Source organism: Tiliqua scincoides, chromosome 1 (assembly GCF_035046505.1).
Source record: "Tiliqua scincoides isolate rTilSci1 chromosome 1, rTilSci1.hap2, whole genome shotgun sequence".
Classification (NCBI taxonomy): Eukaryota; Metazoa; Chordata; class Lepidosauria; order Squamata; family Scincidae; genus Tiliqua; species Tiliqua scincoides.
This window is the reverse complement of record NC_089821.1, coordinates 264682786-264707252: the sequence shown is the minus strand read 5'-3', so window position 1 is coordinate 264707252 and position 24467 is coordinate 264682786. Positions and strand designations below refer to the sequence as shown.

Sequence of the window (24467 nt, the reverse complement as noted above, 5' to 3'; positions counted from 1 at the left end):
AAAGGCTTAATATCACATCTGGACACAAGGGATGTGCGGTGGGTGGGGAGGCAGGTGAGGCAGAGCCTCCCCTACCGTTGTCCTTTGAAAAGCAGCACCACCGCCGTGTGAGGTGCCCAAGCAGTCTCAACCCACACCGTCCGTGCTCAGTCTCAAGTGGGTTGAGACTGTTTGGGCACCTCACACGGCGGCAGTGCTGCTTTTCAAAGGACAACGGTAGGGGAGGCTCTGCCTCACCTGCCTCCCCACCCACTGTGCATCCTTGATGGACACACCACAAGAACCAAGCGCTTGCGTTGTGAGTGCTTGGGCGCCTCACATGGCAGCAGCATTGCTTTTCGAAGGACTACGGTAGGGGAGGCGCTGCCTCACCTGCCTCCCCACCCACTACACATCCTGCAGGACACACTGGAAGAACTCATCTGTCCCTCCCGCCTTATGCTGCCAGCTCAAGTTGGAAGGAGCCAGACCCCGCCCCCCTCACCAGTGAAAGCCACAACTTTCAACCAATGGCTGATCCAGAGAAGCACCAATCAGGGGCCAGCATGAGAAAGATTCTTATTGGCTGAGCGGGTGGGTGGAGAAAAAGCGAGCTGTCCGCGTTTTTGATTGGAGAAACGGGAAAATTCTCTCGCCTCTGATTGGCGGACGGAGCTTTCTGCGAGCCAGTTGGTCTGAGCGTGACACGCTCCCGGCTGCGATTGGTCAACGCTTCCGGTTGTTATAGTTACCGTCGGCGAGAGGTGAGGTTCCCGGAAGTGCAGGGCGAGAGGGGGCAGAGTGTGCCTGGGGGTGCAGCGGCGTGGCAGCATTCAGCGGCTCCTCCTCCGCGATGGCTCCGTGGGGGCCCTCCGGGGCGCTGCTGCTGTCGCTCCTGCTCCGGCTCCCGGACTCCGGGCTGGGGGGCGCAGTCACCGAGGACAGCGACTGGGTGAAGCTGCCCAGCAAGTGCGAAGGTGAGAGCGGGGCGGAGGAGCAGCGCTGGGGCCGCCGCCGCGGGGTGTGGGGTTCCCTGCCACCGGAGATGCTGATGGTCCTTCGGGGCTCGAGGCAGTGAGTTACCTGGTCTTTCCATCACCCTTTGGCGACCCACCAAAAACAATAAGGTCCTGACCCACCTGTGGGTCGCGACCCACTTGGAACCACAGTTTGGGAACCACCTTAAGGCTTAAGGTGTGTTGGCGTTATTATCACCCCCATTTTACATATGGGAGGTTGAGGGTGGTGAAGAGGTGAGAACAGTGTGAGAGCTGGTGTGCCGTGAATGGCCTGCAAGGTGTGCTGCAGGAGTTTGGGGAAGGGTCATTGGGAGATGAGAGCCTCCAGCTGGCAGCGCAGTGTACCTTGTCAATTGTAAAAAGAACCTATGGTGCTCCTTGACTGTTTTAGTGCTACCTCAGTGTGCCACGAGATGTAAAAGGTTGATAATTGGTGGGTTAGAAGAGAGTGCCTAAGAGGCCATTCTAAGGAGTTTGTCCCCAGGCAAGATTTGAACTGGTGTCTGTGATTTAGCACTCAGCCGCACTTGTTCTCCATAGCTGTGAGACCTCTGTGTTCAGAGCACCCAAGTTTAATAGTAAGCATTTGCATACAGCTTCCAAGCGTTCAGAAGCTCTTCACTTCTGTTAATGTGATGTGGTCTGTACAACTACCCTATAAGGTAAGTACATGTGTTGCATCTGCTGCTGAAAGGGAGTGCCTTGCCTAAGGCCACCTAGAGAAGTTCAGATTGGGGAAGTCTGCCTTCATAGCTCAGTTTCAGTCATTGCATTCACTGTGGCTCTGGGGACAAGCAGGAAGGGAGGGCAATTGCCTCCCTAAGCAGTTTGTGAGCTTTCCAGAGGAAACTAGCTGACTGCTCTTGAAAGTAGACTGTGCATAAGACTAGATGGACTGTTGGTCTCTGCTGGAAGGGATCTTCTTATGTGGCTTACTTTAAGGTCTACTTCTTCTGTTTGGTGTTGATTTTGCAGAGCCATCACAAATGGATGCCACTTTGGAGGAGAATTTCTCGATCCAGTAGGGTTTGTGATGTTTCTCCTGGATCTTGTGGCTCTAAATCTTCCCTGTATATTTTGAGGAATGGGATTTTTGGAGGGGAAGGTCGTACTGAATGGAGTTGAAGCTGGTTTTAGAAGTGAGAGAGTACAGTTGAATGAGACAAAGAGGCAACAGTTCTGAGGTTTAGGTATAGGGTAGCCCAGTGCCTCCCAAAGTCAGGGAGTATGGGAATTGGAATAAGTGCTTGCGGGTGAGGGGCAGAGACAGCTACATGATAGTCATGATGTCCCAGTTCGAGAACCTCTAGAGTAGAATATAAATGAAGTAAATAAAACAGTAGGACCTTAAGTAAATGTAGTTTGCAGACTTGGAAGAGAAAGAACGGTTTGGTTCTTTGGTTCAAATTACCTTTGGAAATATTTCTTTACATAGAAATATTGATTAATGTGATTAATCAAGTAGAAATAAGTGCAATTAATCTCTGGAACTCCTTGCCACAGGATATTGTGATGGAGCCTAGCCTAGATGTCTTTAAAAGGGGATTGAACACAGAATTGTATGCAACCTTTTTGATGTAGCCAGATGCATGGGAGTGGCAACAGGATAAGGGTATCATGATACTGGAAGGTGGACGAGATGGGCTGTTGGCCTGATCCAGCAGGGCTCTTGCTATGTTCTTATGGTTAGAGACGGTACATCCTTTACAAAAAGATATTTGACCTTGAAAGTATTTATTGGAGTTGAAAATCTGTGGGAGAAGCACAAATTGGACAGAAGTAAAGGTAAGTGAACATAAGTAAAGCCTGCTGGATTCAGCTAAAGGCCCATCTAGTCTAGCATTCTGTTTTCCTTAGTGCTCTAACACTGGGAAACCCACATGCAGGAGAGGAAGACACTGTTCTCTCCCACCATTGCTGCCTTGCAGCTGGAATTTGGAGGTATGCTACCACTGAACCTGGAGGTAGCGCATAGCCATCAAGACTAGCAGCTGTTGGTAGATAAATCCTCCATGAACTTGTCCAGTCTCCTTTTTTTAAAGTATCCAAGCAAGTGTTCATCATTACCTCTTGCAATAATGAATTCTAGAGACTCATTATGCACTATGTGAAGAAGTAGTCTTTACACATACCAGAGGATCAGAATCACATTGGCAATATAGAAGTATGTTGTCCTAATTATAAAATACTTTTAGAAACTTTGGAACAAGGGAATGAGAAGGAAGCAGAAATCTAAGTGACCTATGGGACAGCGATGCTGAGTATTTATAGTCAGGTGAGCAACTAACTGGAGTAAGAATCCATTTGTGCGCCAATATTTATTTTAAAAGTCAAGGAAATAATCTAGAAAAGTACTCCTAATATAAATAATGTTGAAGGCTTCACATCAAGAAAAGCAATGAAGATGCACGTTCTTGGGTAGCAAGTACCAGTTCAAAGTCTTTACCTTATTCCTCATTAAGATAACTCTCTTGGTCTCTACAGGTAACTTCTCTCTAAGGAAAAAAAAGTTTGTTTCATTGCTCATTTATGTTCTTGTAATAATTTTTTTAAAACTGGTCATCTCTGCTTCCACTATGTCATGCAGAAATTCTATTTTGAGTGATAGTGAAAGCAAAAAAGAAGAACAGGTTCTTCACTGTAGTTGATTGCTTTTGCTGTTCAAAGTTAACGGTTCTTCTCCAAACTGCAACCGTGAGCCCTATGTGGGGATTGAGTCCTGGCGTTGAGTGTGCGGTTGCAGAAATAGAGAGCAAACCTGGCCGCCTGTCTGCTACTACAGGACATATACATCTTGACCCTTGTAGCAGTGTGGTGACATTGCTTGATGACAGTCAGTTTGTGCACAAGTCCAGCCTTGTTGGGGCTTTTCATGGCGCAGAGAGGGGAGGTTTGATTGGTAAAAGAGGCCCTTTTTACAGATCAAGGACCTCCGTTGTAAGACATTCAATAAATAATACCATAAAAGTGGAGTAAAAATTACTTTGCAACTAAAAATGTAGATTAGGGCTTTCTAAACCTTTCTGCCCACTGGCCAGAGACAAGATTCTGAGACAAGCAGATTGTATTTGGAGGTGGTGTTTTTGTAATGATTGCTCACTGACATGAAGGCTGGGGTGGTTGATCTCTGGGTGATTTGCAGTGAATCTGCCAGGGTTTCTGTTTTTGAGTTGTTTAACAGTCGTGACAACAAAAACTGTTGGTTCCCCCTTTCTAAATGAGGCTGCAAAGAAAGCTTGAGGGAAAACTGAGTGGAGTTTTGTGTGAAAGGACAATAAGCTCAGTTCTCGTGCTGAAAAAAATTCCTTTCCTGAGCATGTGCTCGGAGGCACCTTGTTCCTGAATCTTGAGTGCATGTTTGCTCCCCAAGCTGCTGTTTTCTACCTGCCTCTGGAAGCTGCCTTATTCTGCCTAGTCAGACTCTCAGTCCATTTAGCTCAGTATTGTCAACACAGACTGGCAGTGGCTCTCCAAGACTTTAAAGAGGCATTTTTCTCTGCCCCACCTGAAGATGCCAGGGATTGAACCTGGGACCTTCTGCATGTGAAGAAGGTGTTCTTTCACTGAGCTATAGTTCCTCCCTGGGTGATGGACCTTGAGGTTCTAGTAGAAAAACAGTATATTTTGCAAACTTGAGGTCTTTTCCATCAATGGTATGGTGAACAGAGTGGAAGACCTGTGTTTAAGTTCTCACTTAAACTACGAAGCACACTGTGTAACCTTATTGGAGCAGAAGGATGCATACCTCCTGTGTCACTTTGAGCTTCATGGAGGAGGGATGAGATGAAAAAATAAAATTCATGGCCAAAAGAGATTCTGGGTAACTAATTTTCTTTTTTCACTTATGTGCATGGAGTAATTGGGTGACTTGACAGAGCTTCTGGCTAAGCGCAGGTGTGAGTTTGGATTGTTCCAAGTCCAGTGCTAGGATTACATAGGGTGTTCATATATACCAGCTCTGTGACCTTCATTGAACATGTTGATGTGGCTACTCATTCAGTAATGTTACAAAACATTAAATGTGTCCTCATAGACGTATCCTTTCTGTTCCACCTGGCATTTTGTGCAATAAATGGAGAATTCTCCATTTTTCTCCCTGAATCCATATATATGGCAGTGGACTGCATGGCCATACTGGCAAAACTGATATGGTGTGGAAGACTTGGAAGGCAGAATTGTTCAGAATGGAGACCCTGGATCAAAACATTTGATCTTCATTTCATTGGAGTGCATGGATTGCTGATAGACTTGCTTCCTCTCCATTGAGAGCTGGTATAGAACAGTGGTTAAGAAACTGAACTACAGATCACGCAAGTGCCCAGACCAAATCTTGGCTCTGTTGTGAACACAGTAGGTAGCCTTACACAAACATCTCCCTCTCATCATTTGCCTTTTCCTTCTGCAAACTCAGAAAAATAATACTGCACTTATCTTACAGGATTGTTGAAAGGATTACAAAAATGTCCTTGTTTCATCTTTTAATGTCTTGGCTACTGCTGCACTGAACCTCCAATCTACCTTTTGATCTGCAACTAACATTTAGCAGCAGTTTCTAACTTCGGAGTCTCTTGTCTGTCTTTAGTGTGCAAGTACGTGGCTTTGGAATTGAAATCTGCCTTTGATGAAACTGGCAAGACCAAGGAATTGATTGACACAAAGTACGGCTTCTTGGATGGCAAGAAGGCTAAAATAAAGTACACCAAATCGTAAGTCAACGAGGCTGTTGATCAGCACTTGGAGTTTGTCATTCTTTATGTCAGACCTTACTGCAGTATTTTGGTCAGTTGGTCAATACAAAGAGGTAGTGTTACCTACCCTGACTTTCTTTGTAGTATTTTAAGTTACAGATATAGCCAGTGGAAGAAGTATTTCCTCTGTTTATTATATGAACAGTCCCATGAATTGCTTATCATCTATTCCTGTCATGAGAGAGAGGCTTCTTCTTCTGTTTTGCAGAATTATTTCAGCTCTGGTTGGGTGTTATGCAATCTTCAGATTCGATGTGCCTTTTGAGGTAACTTGTGTTGACGTGCAAGCAAAGCTACACTGAAATGTAGTGAAAGTTGGGCACCCTTAAGTTCCATTGAAATTGGTGGGAATTTTTTCGATCCCACATTTAGGCATACACAACTGTTGATGTGTTTTTTCCTTCTAGTTCTCGAGATTACAATGAGTTCTTTTTTATATAGCATTTTGAAATGTTTTAAGGGTGTTCTGTATAATTGCATTTTTCCCCTCTTAAACAGTGATTTCCAATCTGGGGTATATGTTTCCCCAGGGGTGCTTGCCAGGACCTTTAGGGGTACTCAGAAAAGAATAGAATAACGGTGGAATAAGGCAAGTCTGTATTAGAATGCCTTGTGAGGCTGACAAGGCAGGAAGGAAGGCAGCTAGCTGGCTGTGAAAGCCCCACCAACTGCTAGTTTTTACATAAGAACATAAGAACAGCCCCACTGGATCAGGCCATAGGCCCATCTAGTCCAGCTTCCTGTATCTCACAGCGGCCCACCAAATGCCCCAGGGAGCACACCAGATAACAAGAGACCTCATCCTGGTGCTCTCCCCTACATCTGGCATTCTGACTTAACCCATTCCTAAAATCAGGAGGTTGCGCATACACATCATGGCTTGTACCCCATAATGGATTTTTCCTCCAGAAACTCGTCCAATCCCCTTTTAAAGGCGTCTAGGCTAGACGCCAGCACCACATCCTGTGGCAAGGAGTTCCACAGACCGACCACGCGCTGAGTAAAGAAATATTTTCTTTTGTCTGTCCTAACCCGCCCAACACTCAATTTTAGTGGATGTCCCCTGGTTCTGGTATTATGTGAGAGTGTAAAGAGCATCTCCCTATCCACTCTGTCCATCCCCTGCATAATTTTGTATGTCTCAATCATGTCCCCCCTCAAGCGTCTCTTTTCTAGGCTGAAGAGGCCCAAACGCCGTAGCCTTTCCTCATAAGGAAGGTGCCCCAGCCCCGTAATCATCTTAGTCGCTCTCTTTTGCACCTTTTCCATTTCCACTATGTCTTTTTTGAGATGCGGCGACCAGAACTGGACACAGTACTCCAGGTGTGGCCTTACCATCGATTTGTACAACGGCATTATAATACTAACCGTTTTGTTCTCAATACCCTTCCTAATGATCCCAAGCATAGAATTGGCCTTCTTCACTGCCGCCGCACATTGGGTCGACACTTTCATCGACCTGTTCACCACCACCCCAAGATCTCTCTCCTGATCTGTCACAGACAGCTCAGAACCCATCAGCCTATATCTAAAGTTTTGATTTTTTGCCCCAATGTGCATGACTTTACACTTACTGACATTGAAGCGCATCTGCCATTTTGCTGCCCATTCTGCCAGTCTGGAGAGATCCTTCTGGAGCTCCTCACAATCACTTCTGGTCTTTACCACTCGGAAAAGTTTGGTGTCGTCTGCAAACTTAGCCACTTCACTGCTCAACCCTGTCTCCAGGTCATTTATGAAGAGGTTGAAAAGCACCGGTCCCAGGACAGATCCTTGGGGCACACCGCTTTTCACCTCTCTCCATTGTGAAAATTGCCCATTGACACCCACTCTCTGCTTCCTGGCCTCCAACCAGTTCTCAATCCACGAGAGGACCTGTCCTCTAATTCCCTGACTGTGGAGTTTTTTCAGTAGCCTTTGGTGAGGGACCGTGTCAAACGCCTTCTGAAAGTCCAGATATATAATGTCCACGGGTTCTCCCGCATCCACATGCCTGTTGACTTTTTCAAAGAATTCTATAAGGTTTGTGAGGCAAGACTTACCCTTACAGAAGCCATGCTGACTCTCCCTCAGCAAGGCCTGTTCGTCTATGTGTTTTGAGATCCTATCTTTGATGAGGCATTCCACCATCTTACCCGGTATGGATGTTAGGCTGACCGGCCTATAGTTTCCCGGGTCCCCCCCTTTCCCTTTTTAAAAATAGGCGTGACATTTGCTATCCTCCAATCTTCTGGCACTATGGCCGTTTTGAGGGACAAGTTGCATACCTTAGTCAAGAGATCTGCAACTTCATTCTTCAATTCCTTAATAACCCTTGGGTGTATGCCATCAGGGCCCGGTGACTTATTGATCTTTAATTTATCAATGAGGTCTGAAACATCTTCTCTTTTAACCTCTATCTGACTTAACTCCTCGGTTAGGAGGGGCCTCATCAAATTTTTGCTCATCAAATTTTTGCTCATCAAATTGTTTATTATCAGATATGGATCAGTAGTTGAAAATATATACATTTGAAATAACAGCATCTATGAGCCCAATCCTGAGCTCAGCGCTCTGACTTTCCGCTGGAGCACGCTGTTGCAAATGTGCCATAAGGCATGTCTGCGAGGTTTACCACTGGGCCAGTGCCTGTGCTAGCCCGGCGCCAGGCGGGTGCCCGTCCTCCATTGCTCGGCAGTCTCACAGACCGCCAAGCTACGGCACAGTAAGCGGGGGTGGGGAAGAGGCGTTCCAGGGAAGTGCCCTACACGAACGCCTTTACCTGCATTTTGGTCAGCGGTAAAGTGAGTAGCCCCGTTGTGAGGCTGCTTTCCTTACCTGGGAGGAGGGGACAAAAGTCTCCTTCTCCCGAGGAGCTGCCCGTGGCAGGCTGAGGTGTGCAGGATGCGGTGGCAGCCGTTCTCGGCGCCGCTGCAGCCACGCGCCCCGGGCAGCTCGGGATTGGGGCAGTTATCTTGCTAATATGAGGGGTGCAGTTTATGGAAATGGGCTGCCAAGGGGTACGCAAGTGAAAAAAACATTGGGAACAACTGCTCTAATAGATTTTTCCAAGGAAACACAACATTTCCATGACTGTAGTTTGTGATCAGTAATGTTTATAAAAATGAGTGCAACTGGTTAATAGAATGCAACTAGCTTCTTACATGGTTTTATGCACAGCTCTGATAGCTTTGAATTCACTCACTTGTTTTTCAGCCAACTTTTTCTAGTGGTTGAATATAATCCTATGGAAACCTTTCCGTTCCCCAACACTTTTTTTTTTCCTGCCTGCAGGGACCTTCGATTGATTGAAGTGACTGACAACATCTGTAAGAGGCTATTGGAATACAACCTGCACAAAGAGAGATCAGGAAGCAACCGATTTGCAAAGGTGTGTAACTTTTCAGAGTTTTTCTGTTTCTAGAAACAGATACAGTGTGCTTTCAGCACATATTTGGCCAGTGGCTTGGGAATAGATTGGCTGTCTGATGGAGTTAATTTGCCTTTGATAAGTTCTGCAGGTCTTAACTGAGCTAGTCCGTGATGCTGAACTAGATGGGCCCCAGGCCTGATCCAGCAGGGATCTTATGATAGATTGAATGAGCTGGATCTTGTCACAGCACGAAAGAAAAGTTCTTACTTATGGGCAGTATGTGAGCAAAATGTAAAAATACTTACCTTAGTTTAAGAATAATCTCATGTTTTGGGGGGCAGCACAAGCTAAATCCATCTAGTGGGCTGAACCACTAGAAGTTAAATTTGTAGGATTGGAAGGAAGTAGAAAGCATAAAGTTCTGTCTCCTGATTAAGGCAAGATAATCTACAAATCTTAACGTAAAAAGGAGCTATGTAATCAGAATCGCAATGTGTTACAAGGCCAGGAGCAAACAAACTTCTTTGCACCAGCATAACTGTAAAGCAGACAGCGAATTTAATCAAGTTAGATTGCATACTAGTAAGTGGGGCACACACATAGAAGGTCAGATTGGAAAGCAGCCCTAACCTGTTCCCAAAGATGACAGTTGGTTATATCCTGAGAATAGAGCAAAAACCATCTACCATTGTCTTCCATGGGGATTAATGCTTGTGTTGTTTCTAGTAGCAACGTGTACCCACCACACACAGTATTCAGGGAGGTTACCTACTTCATTTCTTTTTACTATTAGTAAAGTAAAGAGAACATTCTCCTGCAAGCCTTATGAACATGTGCAGAAATATTAATCGTTACTCACAACTCTACTAGTCTAAAATTTTGCATTGTATAATCCTGTGCTCCTTCTGTTATGAATCAACCACAGTTCTTCAGTAAGGAATTTACTATTAACAGTTTTTATATACCACTTTTCAGCAGAAAGTTTACAGAGACAAATCAAATAGCGAATATACTAAACAAATGTATGTGGTGTGTCAAACTTGCATAGTTCATTCTGGTTTCAAAAGATGGTACTATGAAACCTGGTTTTCCCCTGACAACCCCTGAAGATGCTTTCCACAGTTGAAAGTGAAATGTTGGGACGATATCCTTTAATGTGTTTTAATCTGTGGCTTAAAGACTCGAGCAACATTAAATTATATTTTAAGCCAGGTTTTCTTTTTGGATTGGGAACTAAAATAGAAAAGGGAATGGGGAAAATGCATCGTGAGTGTTTTCACAGCAGCCCCTATGAAGAGGCGAAAGCCTAGTTTTCATCAATTCAAGGAACTGTGTCAAGTGTATGGATTATCTTTCTTATCTAATAGCATCAACGAATGCTTTTCAAGTTCTTTTGCTTTTAACAAATAAAACTTATTCATTAAAAGAAATTGTTAAAAGGAGAAATAGCAACCGGACTCTTGATTCTCCCCCCTCCCCCCCCCAAAAATAATCCACACATTAACTAATGACTGCAGCCCAGTTCACATATAATGGCCTAACCACGGTTTGGCTGTCATGAATAAACTTTGTGCTGTTATGCTCCCTCATCCTCTTTGATTCCCTTCCAGGTTCCTTCAGATCATAACTTACCATTACATCTGAATTGGGCACAGTATACTTTACACAAACCATCGATTATCTCCAAGCTCAGAACTGGAAACCACAGTCCAAAATAGTCTTCTGTTTCTGGTTTGAAGCAAGCTGCACTTTGTGGAAGTGGAGGAGGGGGTTGCAGTACATGAGAGAAGGGATTGTGTGACTCTGGGATGACCACAGTAGCTAAACCATGTTTTGGTAATTGCAAATCAACCAGATTTTTCTCTTGGCAGTCCCAAAGGAGGGAAGGATTTGGTGGGATGGTGACCGTAATGAGAAATTGGGCTCTTTAAAAGTCTGAATTCAGGCTCATGTTGATTTTTCAAAAGGGGACTTCCTCTTCTCTGTAGAGAAGCAGTTTCAAAGAACCTGTCAGTACTTCTAGAAAAGAGGAGACTTAACCCTTCTTAAGAGAGATCAATCTAGATGGATCCAGGATGAGGACCTCTCCTTTGTTTCTCTTCTTCCATATGTTCTGTCTCAAAATACTTCTCGAGTTCTTTCATTGCTTTAGGGCATGTCAGAAACATTTGAAACTCTTCATAACCTGGTGCATAAAGGAGTGAAAGTGGTGATGGACATTCCTTATGAGCTGTGGAATGAAACCTCTGCAGAGGTGGCTGACCTTAAGAAGCAGGTAGGGTACTTTGCTTCAGACTTCAGCATTGAGAGCAAGGACCGATGGAAGAGTCACAATTCTAGACAGCTGAAGGCTCTCCAATACATCTTGCTGTGTGGTTGGACTGCCTGACACATCTGTTTTTTCACTTAATGAGGAGGATCTCATCTTTGAAATGGATTAGAGCAGTGGGGTGGGGGTTGTGTGTGTGTGTTAAATGCAGTGCTGCTACCCGAGTGCTTTTTTAAATTAATAGAATTAAACCCTTTCAGCTGAATAAAATTAGATTTTCAGAACACTAAAAGTACAGCTACTCCCATCTTTTTAAAATATGTATGTTGGTGGACAGGATTTGTTCTTTTCAAGGACATTATGATTCAGTGCCTGAAGGGGTTGGCAGCATTATCGGGCAAAGGGGCCAGACATTCAGCGATGCCATCATCATTGAACTTGTAGGTTGCTGAGCTCCCAGAACCAGCTGTGTGGAGCTTGGTGTGGAAGGCAAAGCTCGTGGCGTGCTGTGCTTATGGGACTCCAAGAGCCTGGGCAGGCAGCTCTGCCTTTCCCTGTGAATGAAAACCGGAAGTGACATTTAAAATACCATTTAAGGCATTAGGAGACCCAGGGAAGCCCTCAGGGGTGCCGTTGTGGGGGGGCCGCAGACCCAATCTGCAGATAAGTGAATCTGCAGATACGGGCCCCCCTGTATTTCTTATTTGGTAAAGTGGGAGAATTTGCACTGACCTTCTTATGTGATTTGACCTGGTGTGGGGGATGTTGGGAGATGTTTCCTTGAATATGTAGCTTTCTCTTTAAGGAGTATTGTCTGTCTCTTTGCTAGTGTGAGGTCCTGGTGGAGGAATATGAAGATGTGATTGAAGACTGGTACAGAAACCACCAAGAAGATGACATTTCCCAGTTTCTCTGTGCAAACCATGTATTGAAAGGAAAGGATACCAGTGAGTTTCTCTTCTTGTGGGTATTGGGCTTGTTGGTGGAAGTCCGTGAGAACCACGTAAACCAGCTGTATTTAAATTGTAGATCAGGATACACAAATTCCCTTTTTTTTTAATTCCCAGGAGCTCTGTGGTAGGCTGCCATCAGTGGTCTGGGAACAAGACTTCATATACGTAGCAAAGTGGTTCTTGATGGGGTAAAGTGTTGAATTTTTGAAACATAGCTTTGAATAAGTAGAATATTGGTGATTGATTCCCAGGGTATTGAGGAAGAATGAGACAAGACTTGTAAAGCCCTCTTGCACGTAGATATGCTTTTGAAATACACTAAAATTAGTGTTGTGATGTTTAGTAGATCGGATTAACATTTAATTTAAAAAGTATCCAGATAGCCACGTAGCAGATCTTAAAATTTTTATAAGTTCGCCTTCATCCCCGACCAAGCATGCAGTTATTCTGTTTGTGGTTTTCCACCTGTGGCTTTCAGCACACATGGAATTTGTGACCACATGATCATTGCAATCCAGGACTTTCTTCAAGACAAAAGCTGTGTTAGTCTCTCCTTTGGCAGACTTATGGTGTCTGCATGTATCCCAGCAGTGTTTGCCAGCCAAAGGCGGTGGGAGCTTCCCACTGAGGGTTTTGCCACTCTGAGGACAGTAAATGTCCATCTCTTGCCAGTGACAGCAAGAATTATGTGCAGTTTGTTTTCTGTGCACTGGACTGACCCACTTGCACAGGAGCAAGGTGCTGGCCATTCCTTGGACCTTCTGAGAAAACAAGCGAAGGATCATGCCGTAAAGCAGGTGTTCCACCCCACCCCCTCACATATTCACACCTACACTCAGTGCGTAATCCTAACCCCTTGTGTCAGTGCTTTCCAGCACTGGCATAGCGGTGCCAATGGGACGTGTGCTGCATCCTGCAGTTCGGTGTCACTCACGGAGGCTCCTCAAAGTAAGGGAATGTTTGTTCCCTTACCTCAGAGCTGCATTGCCCTTATGTTGGTGCTGGAAAGCACTGATGTAAGGGGTTAGGATTGCACCCTCAATCAGAGAAACATACTCCACTTTCATCCTCCTTCCTTTCCTCACTCTTGTTTGCTCCCCACCACTACACCACTTGGGCTATAATCATATACCCACTTGGGCTATAATCATATACCCACTATCCTGGGAGTAAGTCACACTGAACACACTAGACTGACTTCTGAGTAGTCATGCATAGGGCAATTTAGGAATAAATATATTCTCTCTCCAAAGGGAAGAGGATCAAAGCACTGTTGAGGGAGAGCTCCTTTGGCTGTCCTCTTTCTCTCGCATCCCCCCATTTCAACATGAGTGAAAGATCAAGTAACAACTGCTTTTACTGCTGTCTCTCCTATCTGCAAGGGGGAGACAAATGCCTTTTAAAGTTAAGAATGACGAGAGGGTGATCTATGGCAAAGGAGAGCTCTGCCAGGCAGGGGCAAATCCAAGGGGGGGACCATGGGTGCGTGGCCCCAAGCTATCTGCCAGCCTAGCAGGGAAGGGCACCTGCTGGGCTGGGGAGCAAAATTGGGCACCAGGAGAACACCAACTGGACAGGGCACTGGCAGGATTGACTGGAATGGGAGCCCAAGTCTACCCACTTGGTAGATCTGGGCTCCAAATCCAGACAGGAGCCCAGGTCTACTGGCTGGGTAGACCTGCCTGTACTTGGAGCCCAGGTCTACCCAGCTTGTAGACCTGGGTTCCCATCTGGATTTGGAGCCCAGATCTACCCGCTAGGCAGGCCTGGGCTCTTATTCCAGGCTCCATGTTCAAGCAGGAGCTCAGGTCTACCCAGCTGGTAGAGCTGGGCTCCATGTCCATACGGGAGCCCAGGTCTATCCATTCAGTGAACCTTTGCCATAGAGGTTGTAAGTTAAAGTGGGAGCCCAGGTCAACCCACCTGGTTGACCTGGACTTTGGAGTTCCTCATCATCATTCCCCCCCCCCCCCAAAAAAATATTGAATCCACTCCTGCTGCTAGGTGCTTCAGTCTAGGCAAGGTGCCACTTTGCCTCCTTCAAGTACTTGGAACTCATGGATAGCAAGAACCACACGGGTTTTGCAACCATATGTTCCAAAATTCACATGGACATCTCCACACTTGGCACTTGGATATTATGTGGCAAAAACCCACAGGAGCCTTATGAATAAGGAAATCCACATGAGTTCTGCATCCGAACATGCACTTATTCCACTGGAAATGTCTATTGCATGATTGGTTTGGGCTGTAGAGGCATTACCCCTTTTCTCATCCACGCAAATGAAAGGCTACGACGTTTGGGCCTCTTCAGCCTAGAAAAGAGACACCTGAGGGGAGACATACAAAATTATACATGGGAAGGATAAAGTGGATAGAGAGATGCTCTTTACACTCTCACATAACACCAGAACCAGGGGACATCCACTAAAATTGAGTGTTGGGAGAGTTAGGACAGACAGAAGAAAATATTTCTTTACTTAGCCTGTGTTTGGTCTGTGGAACTCCTTGCCGCAGGATGTGGTGACGGCATCTGGCCTGGTTGCCTTTAAAGGGGGATTGGACAAGTTTCTGGAGGAAAAATCCATTACAGGTTACAAGCCATGATGTGTATGTGCAACCTCCTGATTTTAGAAATGGGCTATGTCAGATGCAAGGGAGGGCACCAGGATGCAGGTCTCTTGCTCTCTGGTGTGCTCCCTGGGGCATTTGGTGGGCCGCTGTGAGATACAGGAAGCTGGACTAGATGGGCCTATGGCCTGATCCAGTGGGGCTGTTCTTATGTTCTTACAATGCCTTGATTATGGTGGTTCCTAGTCCAACATGCACATGGCACATTTGAAAATAAAGCACCCAGAACTCTGGTCCTATTAACGCATAACCTGAATGGAGCAGAAATTGCAGCTTACTTATCTTGGGGAAACATTAGTAGGAACTAAGATATAATAATAATAATAATAATAATAATAATAATAATAATTAATAAATAAAACTTTATTTCTATCCTGTCCTTCTCCCCAAAGGGACCCAGGGCGGCTAAAAGTGGAAATAGAGCATAGGGGAAGATTTGCTGTATTTCAGGGTCCCTCTTCTTTCTCTTCTACATCCTTCCCCCAGGCTGCCTAGCAGAGAAGTGGAATGGCAAGAAAGGGGACATTGCAAGGTCAGGGCAGAAGAAAACAAAGAAAAAGGATGGCAAATCCAGGAAGACTGCAAAAAGTAAAAAGAGCAGCAAGGAGGAGGCAGAGAAGGAAACAGAGAAGGCTGAAGAGACACCACATCAACCAAAAGACAGAGAGGAGGATGTCCAGAAGGCAGCTCCACTTTCGCACAGTGCTGATGAACTGTAGGCTCTTGGGAAGCATGCGCACCTCACGCTGCGTGGGACTGCTAGCTTGCGTTCAGGCCACAGAGAACTGCTTTGTCCCGTTGAAGTCATATGATGGAGATTCACCTTCACAGGAAGGGAAAGTCCAGCGGAATACAAGATTGTCCCAAGCGGGCAATGGTTATGGTCACTTGAAACATAGCTACCTAGTGTTGTTGTGTGCGCAGCTATAACTTCTCACAGGTTCAGGATGGACAGAACCCAGCAAACCCCTCATAAATGGGGGATAAGCAATGTGAGGTGTCGGCTGCCTAACTAATGTGGCTTGTCCTCAAAAGCGGAGCGTGCTGCCCACATTTAATTTCCACTCCCCATCTGCAGTTTTGACCTGTCAAACACAAGCGGGTGGTGGGAATAAGGTACAAGAGTGTAAGATTTGACCCTGCGGCATCTTTTCAGCCACACGGTAAAGAATTTGTTTACAGCTGAGTTAATTAAAAGTCTGTCTAGTTTAGCCTAGCAGACTGGAACTTGGTTTGCTCCCAAAGTCAGTTCATTGAAAGGTTGATTCGGTTATATCTGTCTTTTTTTATATCATGCTACTCACTGAGTTTGCATAGAAGGAAGCGAGTGTGATACACCCACCAAATGCTTTGTATTGACACCTTTTTATTTTGTTTGTCCTTTTCTCACCTTAAGGAATGAACTCCACTCAGGAGAATGCTTGCATATTTCTGTGATATTTCTCTTCTTCCCCTCACCTCAAAAAAGCCCCCTCGCCTTTTTTTGCTGCAGTGAGCACCCTTCCCATTCTGCACAGAGTGTAAATAAAGAGGCTTTTTTTGCATAGTGTGCTCCATTTAACCCCTCCTCTGGCTCTGGGCTGCTATGAGCACAGTACTACTTGTGGAGTAATGTGCTCTTGTTCACTTCTTATGCCTTGAAGTAACAAAATTATTAGTTGAATCTGAAGGAACCTCTAGGTAAGTCAGTGGAGAACTTCAGTTGCGCAGTGAACAGCAGAACCAGTGTTTATACTCATATGTTTTCTCCACTTGTGGACCATTTTTGAGACCTTGTGCCAGTTTCTTGATCATCAACCTTTCCTTCAAAGTGTGTTGGACCCTTGCTGAAGAGGGTCATAGCTTGATGCTCCATACAGCTCACCATCTTTAGACCTCAGCAGCAATAAAGTAGGACATGATATTTCTAAGGTTGACCTTGCCCTCACTAGCCTATTTAAGGATTACAGCTATAAGGCAGTCAGCAGATTTTTCATTCCAAAGACAGCAGCTGTTTTTTCCCCACCTTGGACTTGGGCTGAATTAATCTTTTTTCCTATGGCTTCTCCAGAAGACAGTCTCAGTCCTGTCACTATCAAGATAGTTTTCTAGCTCTCAATGCTGGAAGTAAACAAGCAGGATGGTACAAGGTACAAGTCAGTGGGAGAACTAGGTGCTCTGACAGATCTTGGTTTTAGTGTAAATGTTGGTACTGGTGTGATCCCAAACATTCTCCTTCCTTGCTTGATAAAGCTGTTCGTCGTGTCCATCAACTATCAATTGGCTTGTTGGTACACCCCTCTACTAGTTAACCATCAACTCACGTGTACAGTATGTAGATTTATAACTTCTGAAAGATACAGGTAAGGGTGATTAGTACAGATAGGTGCCTGAAGAAAGGGGTAACATACATTTCTGGAATAATGCTGACATTGGGTGATACTTTTCCTATGTAACCACCAAACATCATCTGCTCCTTATGAAACAGACTGAATTCACTCTGAATTTATCTGAGAATGTCTGCCTTCCTCTTCTGGCCTCCTTTTGAAGGCAGATTGGCTTCTTCATGCTTCCCCTGGCAGACCCTGCATTTGCACAAGTCATCCTTTGCTCTGTTTCACCAGCATTGCCAAGTAATATGTTGGCAGATTACATGCTTGTGTGTTGGCACCTCTCCAGTGTTTCTGCAGCAAAGTGGCACAGTGGATCCAACTGCCTTCTATGAGAGCTCATAGGAGCAAAACAGGAGGCACAGGGGCTACATCAAGAGAGGATGTAGCCCCTGTGCCTCCTGTTTTGCTGGTCCCTTTTCCCAAACTGTTCTCCTGCCTGCTCTGGGACAAAACTTAAGTTCCACTTGTGGCAGGTAACATAAGAAGGTGGATATAGTGAGCAGCAGATGGCCCACTTGATGCTTAAGAGCTCCTGCATTAGCAGTGCTATCTATTCTCCTGGAATCTCCATGGCAAGTTCTTGTCATCTGGGAAGCTCTTCCCCCTTGGGCAGGCAGATCAGGTTACGAAGTCTTCCTGAGGGGAGGGGCTCCCTCCATTCCGCAGACTAACTTCACCTCTAGGCACAGTAGGTTTCGTTTTTGCTTGGTCAGCTTATCTGACTTCAAAACTTTTTTTTTCTGGGTTTTGGCCACTTTTACTTTTAAACAAGCTTTGAGGGAAAGGATCGTGGCCGTTCTCCCTGAGGTCTCCTGACTGCAGTCGGAGAGACAAGGTCGGGGCAGAAAATGGGGTCGCTTCTCACCCCCCTGAACAGCCAGACAATAATAGGGCTCACGCTCCCCTCCAGTGTTGGGGAGAGCATAGGGGCCTGGCTGCAGGGCAATTCTTGGTGGTGACTGCAAGACTGTACCACAGTGGTAGGCTGCCACCCAGAAGCTGTGTGGAAAAGGCAGAACTACTCTCCTGATTCCTGCTTAGATGACAGTGCTGACAAGACAAGCCTATTTCCTGCCAAAACAGTTTCAGAAACTTAGTCCTTTCTCCATTCTGAAGTTCTAAATATAGTAGATTGTCTTTCCTGCCATTCAAAGCATACTTTTTCCTCCAAACTGTCTCTTTATTAGGGCAGAGATGTGACTTCTAACTTTGGGACAGTTGTCAGGTGGACCCCCAACAAGTACTTGTACTGATGATTCCTCCTGTAGTAGAACAATTTTGTTCACAATTTTCAGACCAAAGTGGGTTATAAATGCTGATTTTAAAAAACAGACCAATTAGTGTTGGCTTGTGTCATAGCTGACTGTCAGGGAACACTTCTGCAGCAGTATCGATAAAAGGGACTTTTGGCTCCAAACTATGCTCTGTGAAGACATTTCCACAGTTGTTCAAGAACAGGAGGGCTGAAAACAAGATAGCCTCATTGGTTGTCTAGCCCTTAGACCAGTTATCAGCAACCTCTTTGGGCAATCTGAGGGTGATGGCAATATTGCCAAATGTCAGCTGCTGTACAGAGCTGAGCTTGGGAGGCAAAGCACTTTGCAGCATGCTGGACATGGCATGGCAGAGCTGTCTGCCCAGGTTTGTGGAGTCCCTGTGCTGCGCAGAGCAGTTTTTGACTTTGGCTGGTGGGCTGAATCCAGTCTGCATAGGCTGTCATCCCCTGCTTTAGGCTGCCAGGCTGCCTAGACAAACGCTGCCAGTCAGTCTTGACAATGCCAAACTTAGATGGAGCAAAAGTCTGACCCAGTATAAGGCAGCTTCATATTTTCCAGTTGCTGCATTCCAGGAATCCAGTCAGGTAGGGTAGACGGAGAGAAGGTGACTGGCCCAATGTCACCAAGTGAGTTTCATTGCTGAGGGGGGATTTGAATTTGGCTTTTGACATTTTCACTGCAACACCACATTAATCCAAGAGTGGTCAATCATGAGATCAACCCAGCAGTTCAGCTGTCATTCATTTTTTTTTCTGCCACGCTAAAATGGTTCTTGTAGATTCAAAAACAAAAGGCACATCCCTTGGACCACAGGGAGAGTGGGAGAAGACCTGCTGCCACATGAATTGAAACTTGTGTAGTAGCTCTCCTTCTGCCCGCCTTCTCACCGGCTAGTCAGGAGGCTTTCTCTCAGAGTCTTCCCTGATGCTGACTGAAATGTCTAGAATTAATGCACTTATTAAAAAGCAACATTTGAAATCATACTATGTCATTTTGGGGCCTTGTGCTGCTTTTTTTTTTTTTTTTTTTAATAATGGGCAATTAAAGTTTTGGCAGTAATTAAGAAATAATAGTAGATCTGTTTCCTGTCTAGTACCAGATTCTTCCAAATATCTAAGAAGAATAACGGGGGGGAGGGGGTGGTTTGAATGTATTGCTACACTAATAATCCCTGCCCAATATCTGGTTGCAGAATCTCTGTGTAATTTGACACACCTCCCATGCAGTATTGATCCATATCTTCCCCTTGCCCCCACTTTCTAGAGGCAGCTCTTCATTCTAGTTCCACTCAGTGGGCTGTGTTAACAGCAATCTGTGATGTCATTTTGAATGGGAAGGTTATTGGATTTCACAACTTCTGTACCATTCCTTTTGTTGAATAAAATTCCCTCTTGTCAAAGGATTGCTTGCCTTCTCTCTCCCTCCCTCCCCCCCTTTTGCTTTTTGTTTCTTGATGCAGTTGACTCTGTGGTCTGAAGTTTTGTTCAAATATTAAGCCAAAACTTTGGTGCCAAAGGAACAAAGGTTGATATTGCTAAGCCTGGAAGGGGGCCTGCTGTATCCCACAAGAGAGGCTATGTGGCCTCCTGCTCTGTGAAGAGGGTAACACAACAATGGAGTCAACCTTTATATTCTGTCTGGTTAAAGCATGTTAACAGATAACTTCATGTTTTTAATAAGCACCTTTAAGGCACTTCGGGGGGGGGGGGCGCAGAAATGGTCTAAATGTCAGGTACATTGATCTTTTGACAGACATCACACTGGGATTGTGCCAGCCCAAACAAACCAAATACATTGGTACAAGTGGCAGAGTTAAAATTGCAATTGTAACACTGAACCTTGACAGAGTTTATACCTCCTAGACTGTGTTGTTTTATTCACGGGCCTACAGTTAAATTGTGGGGAGGGGCTTTAAGATGGCAGAGAAACATTGCAAAACCAGCATTGCAACGACCATAGCAAAGCTACCTGCAGTTTTGTACCTTCTTTACATGCCAGCAGCTTAATGCTTATTTAAGTGCACTGCATCTCAGTGTGGAATGGAGAACATGCTTTTCCTTTTAGCTCCTCAAGTTAAAAGCGTTTGAGACTCTCTTAAAAATGGAAAACTGAGAATTCAGGTAGAGAGGATTGTTGTTGGCAACCTTCAGTCTTGAAAGGCTATGGTATCACACTCTGAATGGTGGTTCTAGAACAGTGTCTAGTGTGGCTGAAAAGGCCGATTCGGGAGTGACAATCCCTTCCACACTGGGAGCAAGTGCAGTCTGTCCCTGGTCTGTCTCCCTGGCTATGGGCCTTCCTTCTTTGCCTCTTTGCCTCAGTCTGTTGGCCAAGTGTCTCTTCAAACATGCTGCACAGCCTGCCTCCAAGTGGACTGCTCAGAGGCCAGGGTTTCCCACCTGTTGAGGTCCTCTCCTAAGGCCTTCAGATCCCTCTTGCAGATGTCCTTGTATCGCAGCTGCGGTCTACCTGTAGGGCGCTTTCCCTGCACGAGTTCTCCATAGAGGAGATCCTTTGGGATCCGGCCATCATCCATTCTCACGACATGACCGAGCCAACGCAGGCATCTCTGTTTCAGCAGTGCGTACATGCTAGGGATTCCAGCTTGTTCCAGGACTGTGATGTTTGGAACTTTGTCCTGCCAGGTGATGCCGAGGATGTGTTGGAGGCAGCGCATGTGGGAAGTGTTCAGTTTCCTCTCCTGTTGTGAGCGAAGAGTCCATGACTTGCTGCAGTACAGAAGTGTACTCAGGGTGCAAACTCTGTAAACCTGGATCTTGGTATGTTCCATCAGCTTCTTGTTGGACCAGACTCTCTTTGTGAGTCTGGAAAACGTGGTAGCTGCTTTACCGATGAGTTTGTTTAGCTCGGTATCGAGAGAAAGGGTGTTGGAGATTGTTGGGCCAAGGTACACAAAGTCATTGACAACCTCCAGTTCATGCACAGAGATTGTAATGTGGGGAGGTGAGTCCACATCCTGAACCATGACCTGTGTTTTCTTAAGGCTGATCGTCAGTCCAAAGTCTTGGCAGGCCTTGCTAAAACGAATCATGAGCTGCTGGAGATCTTTGGCAGAGTGGGTAGTGACAGCTGCATCATTGGCAAAGAGGAAGTCATGCAGACATTTCAGCTGGACTTTGCTCTCAGTCTGTAGAGGTTGAAGAACTTTCGATCTGATCTGGTCCGGAGATAGATGCCTTCTGTTGCGGTTCCAAAGGCATGCTTCTGCAGGACAGTGAAGAAAATCCCAAACAAGGTTGGCGCAAGAACACAGCCCTGCTTCACTCCGCTTTGGTTGTCAAAGGGGTCTGATGTGGAGCCATCAAAGATGACAGTGCCCTTCATGTCCTTGTGGAAAGACCTGATGATGCTGAGGAGCCTGGGTGGACATCCGATCTTGGGGAGAATCTTGAAGAGGCCATCCCTGCTGACCAGGTCGAAAGCCTTCATGAAAGCCTATGAAGGCTATAAAGAGTAGCTGTCGTTGTTCCCTGCAGTTGTCTAAGGCAGACTACCATATCAGTGGTGGACCTGTTGGCTTGGAACCCTCACTGTGATTCTGGATAGATGCTCTCTGCAAGTACCTGGAGCCTCTTTAGTGCAACTCGGGCAAACAACTTTCCTACAACGCTAAGGAGAGAGATGCCACGGTAGTTGTTGCAGTCACCCCTGTCACCTTTGTTCTTGTACAGCGTGATGATGTTTGCATCCCTCATGTCTTGAGGTACTCCACCTTCTCTCCAGCAGAGACAGAGGATTTCATGCAGCTCAGTGACGATGATCTCTTTGCAGCACTTTAGGACTTCAGCAGGGATGCTGTCTTTTCCAGGTGCCTTGCCAAAGGCAAGGGAGTCCAGGGCCACGTGAAGTTCTTCCAGGGTTGGTTCACTGTCAAGCTCCTCCAGCACAGGCAGGCACTCAATGTTGTTCAGCGCTTCTTCGGTGACTACATTTTTTCTGGAATATAGCTCAGAGTAGTGCTGCACCCAGCATTCCATCTGCTGTGCCCGATCCTGGATGACCTCGCCTGCGGCAGACTGCAGAGGGGCAATTTTCTTCTGTGTTGGACCTAGGGTCTGCTTGATACCATCATACATCCCCTTGATGTTGCCCGTGTCAGCTGCTATCTGTATCTGGGAACAGAGCTGGAGCCAGTAGTCATTAGCACATCTCCTGGCAGTCTCCTGAACTTTGCTGCGAGTAGCTTGGAGGACCTGCAGGTTGCACTCACTGGGACAGGCCTTGTGTGCTGCTTGAGCTCTCCTCTTTTCCTCAATGACTGGTGTCAACTCCTCAGAGTAGGCTTCAAACCAGTCTGCCACCTTGTTGATCTTCTTGCCGAATATGGACAAGGCGGTGTTGTAAACGGCATTCTTGAAATGTTCCCATCTGTTGGATGCATTTGCGTCGGCAGGGCCTAGAAGAGATTCCTCAAGCGCTTGTGCAAATTCCTCCACTTTTCTCTGATCCTGGGTCTTGCTGGTACCAATGCGAGGTCTTCCTTCCATTTTCATGTGGTACAGTCACTTTGTTTGCAGTTTCACTCTGCTGCACACCAGGGAGTGGTCAGTGTCGCAGGCAGCACCCTGATAACTGCGTGTGATCTTGATGCTGGGAAGGCTGGAGTGTCTGGTGAGAATCGGGTCGAGCTGGTGCCAGTGCTTTGATCTTGGATGTCTCCAAGAGACTCTATGTTGGGGCTTTGTGTTGAAGAACGTGTTGCTGACACAGAGACCGTGATGACAGCAAAACTCTAGCAGGCGTTGGCCATTTTTGTTCATCCTCCCAGTGCCAAACTGACCTAAGCAAGTGGGCCATGAACTGTTATCAGCACCAACTCTAGCACTGAAATTGCCGAGGATGAACAATGGCTCTTTTACTGGGATCTTCTTGATAGTGGTGGCCAGGTCATCATAAAATTTGTCTTTGGCTTCTGCTGGAGATGACAGAGTCGGTGCATAAGCACTGATGAGAGTGACAGGTCCTGCTGATGACTGGAGCTGCAGGGACAAAATTCTTTTACTTCCCACAGTAGGTGGGATGATGGATTTCAGCAGGGTATTTCTGACTGCAAAGCCAACGCCATGTTCCCTGGTTTTGTTTGGTGGTTTTCCATGCCAGAAAAATGAGAAATTTCTCTCCTTGACAGATCCGGAATCTGGCAGCCTCATCTCTTGAAGGGCGACAATGTCCATCTGCAGTCTGCTCAGCTCCATGTCGATGACAGCTGTTTTGCGTGCGTCGTCTATTTCTTGCAGGTCATCAGAGAAGCCAGGTGTCATTGTTCTTACATTCCAGGTGCCCAGCTTTAGGGCAGGAGTTTTCTGTTTTCTGTTGCATGGTGCAGAGTTGTCGATTTGCTTGTTGGTTTTCACCCTAAACCCCAAGCACCCCGTGAGGTTAACGGACCGTGGTGAGGCAACACCTTACTGGCTGGGGACTGCCAGTAAGGTGTGGGGACTGTAGAGAGGTTAAGGTTGGCATCATCAGTATCCTCAAGCAAATGCAGACCCTTGCTCAGCTGCCCTTCCGCAGCTCATAGCTGGGTGGGATCTCCATGTTCTTATTTGTTGGTAAGTGTTGGTTACAAGTGGTAAACCTTGCTGGCAGCAGTTAAAAAAACTAGCCAAAAGGAGATAGCTGTCATTCTTGTGACTCCATAATGCCACACTTAGCATTGCATGTGATTCTGTTTAGATGGTGGGGCGATGACACACGTGGTATGCCCACTGTTGGCTAGAAGACACCCTGACCACAATGCATGCATGCTGCCTGGCCCATCTCACCCTGGAAGTGGAGTTAGCTGGGACAGCAGTAAAGTGCCGCTCTGCAGCAGCCTACACCTTGCTCTTTGAAAGAGGAGCAAG

General features: G+C 46.0%; 1 protein-coding gene across 1 annotated transcript; it reads left to right on the top strand.

Moving 5' to 3' along the window:
• The first annotated feature begins 758 nt into the window (after nt 1-758).
• Nucleotides 759-16495, top strand: CNPY3 (canopy FGF signaling regulator 3). The gene is made up of 6 exons (XM_066625026.1): nt 759-956; nt 5581-5704; nt 9020-9116; nt 11251-11373; nt 12197-12314; nt 15438-16495. Exons 1-6 carry the CDS (start codon nt 833-835, stop codon nt 15668-15670), a joined length of 819 nt encoding a protein of 272 aa, XP_066481123.1. The 5' UTR covers nt 759-832; the 3' UTR covers nt 15671-16495.
• Nucleotides 16496-24467: the final 7972 nt, after the last annotated feature.

Excerpts from the sequence above, each read along its gene's own strand:
- CNPY3 (XM_066625026.1), top strand. The coding sequence starts at position 833 with ATGGCTCCGTGGGGGCCCTCCGGGGCGCTGCTGCTGTCGCTCCTGCTC. Across the intron at positions 9,117-11,250 it reads GAAGCAACCGATTTGCAAAG|GGCATGTCAGAAACATTTGA; the intron begins GTGTGTAACTTT and ends TCATTGCTTTAG. Across the intron at positions 11,374-12,196 it reads TGGCTGACCTTAAGAAGCAG|TGTGAGGTCCTGGTGGAGGA; the intron begins GTAGGGTACTTT and ends TCTCTTTGCTAG.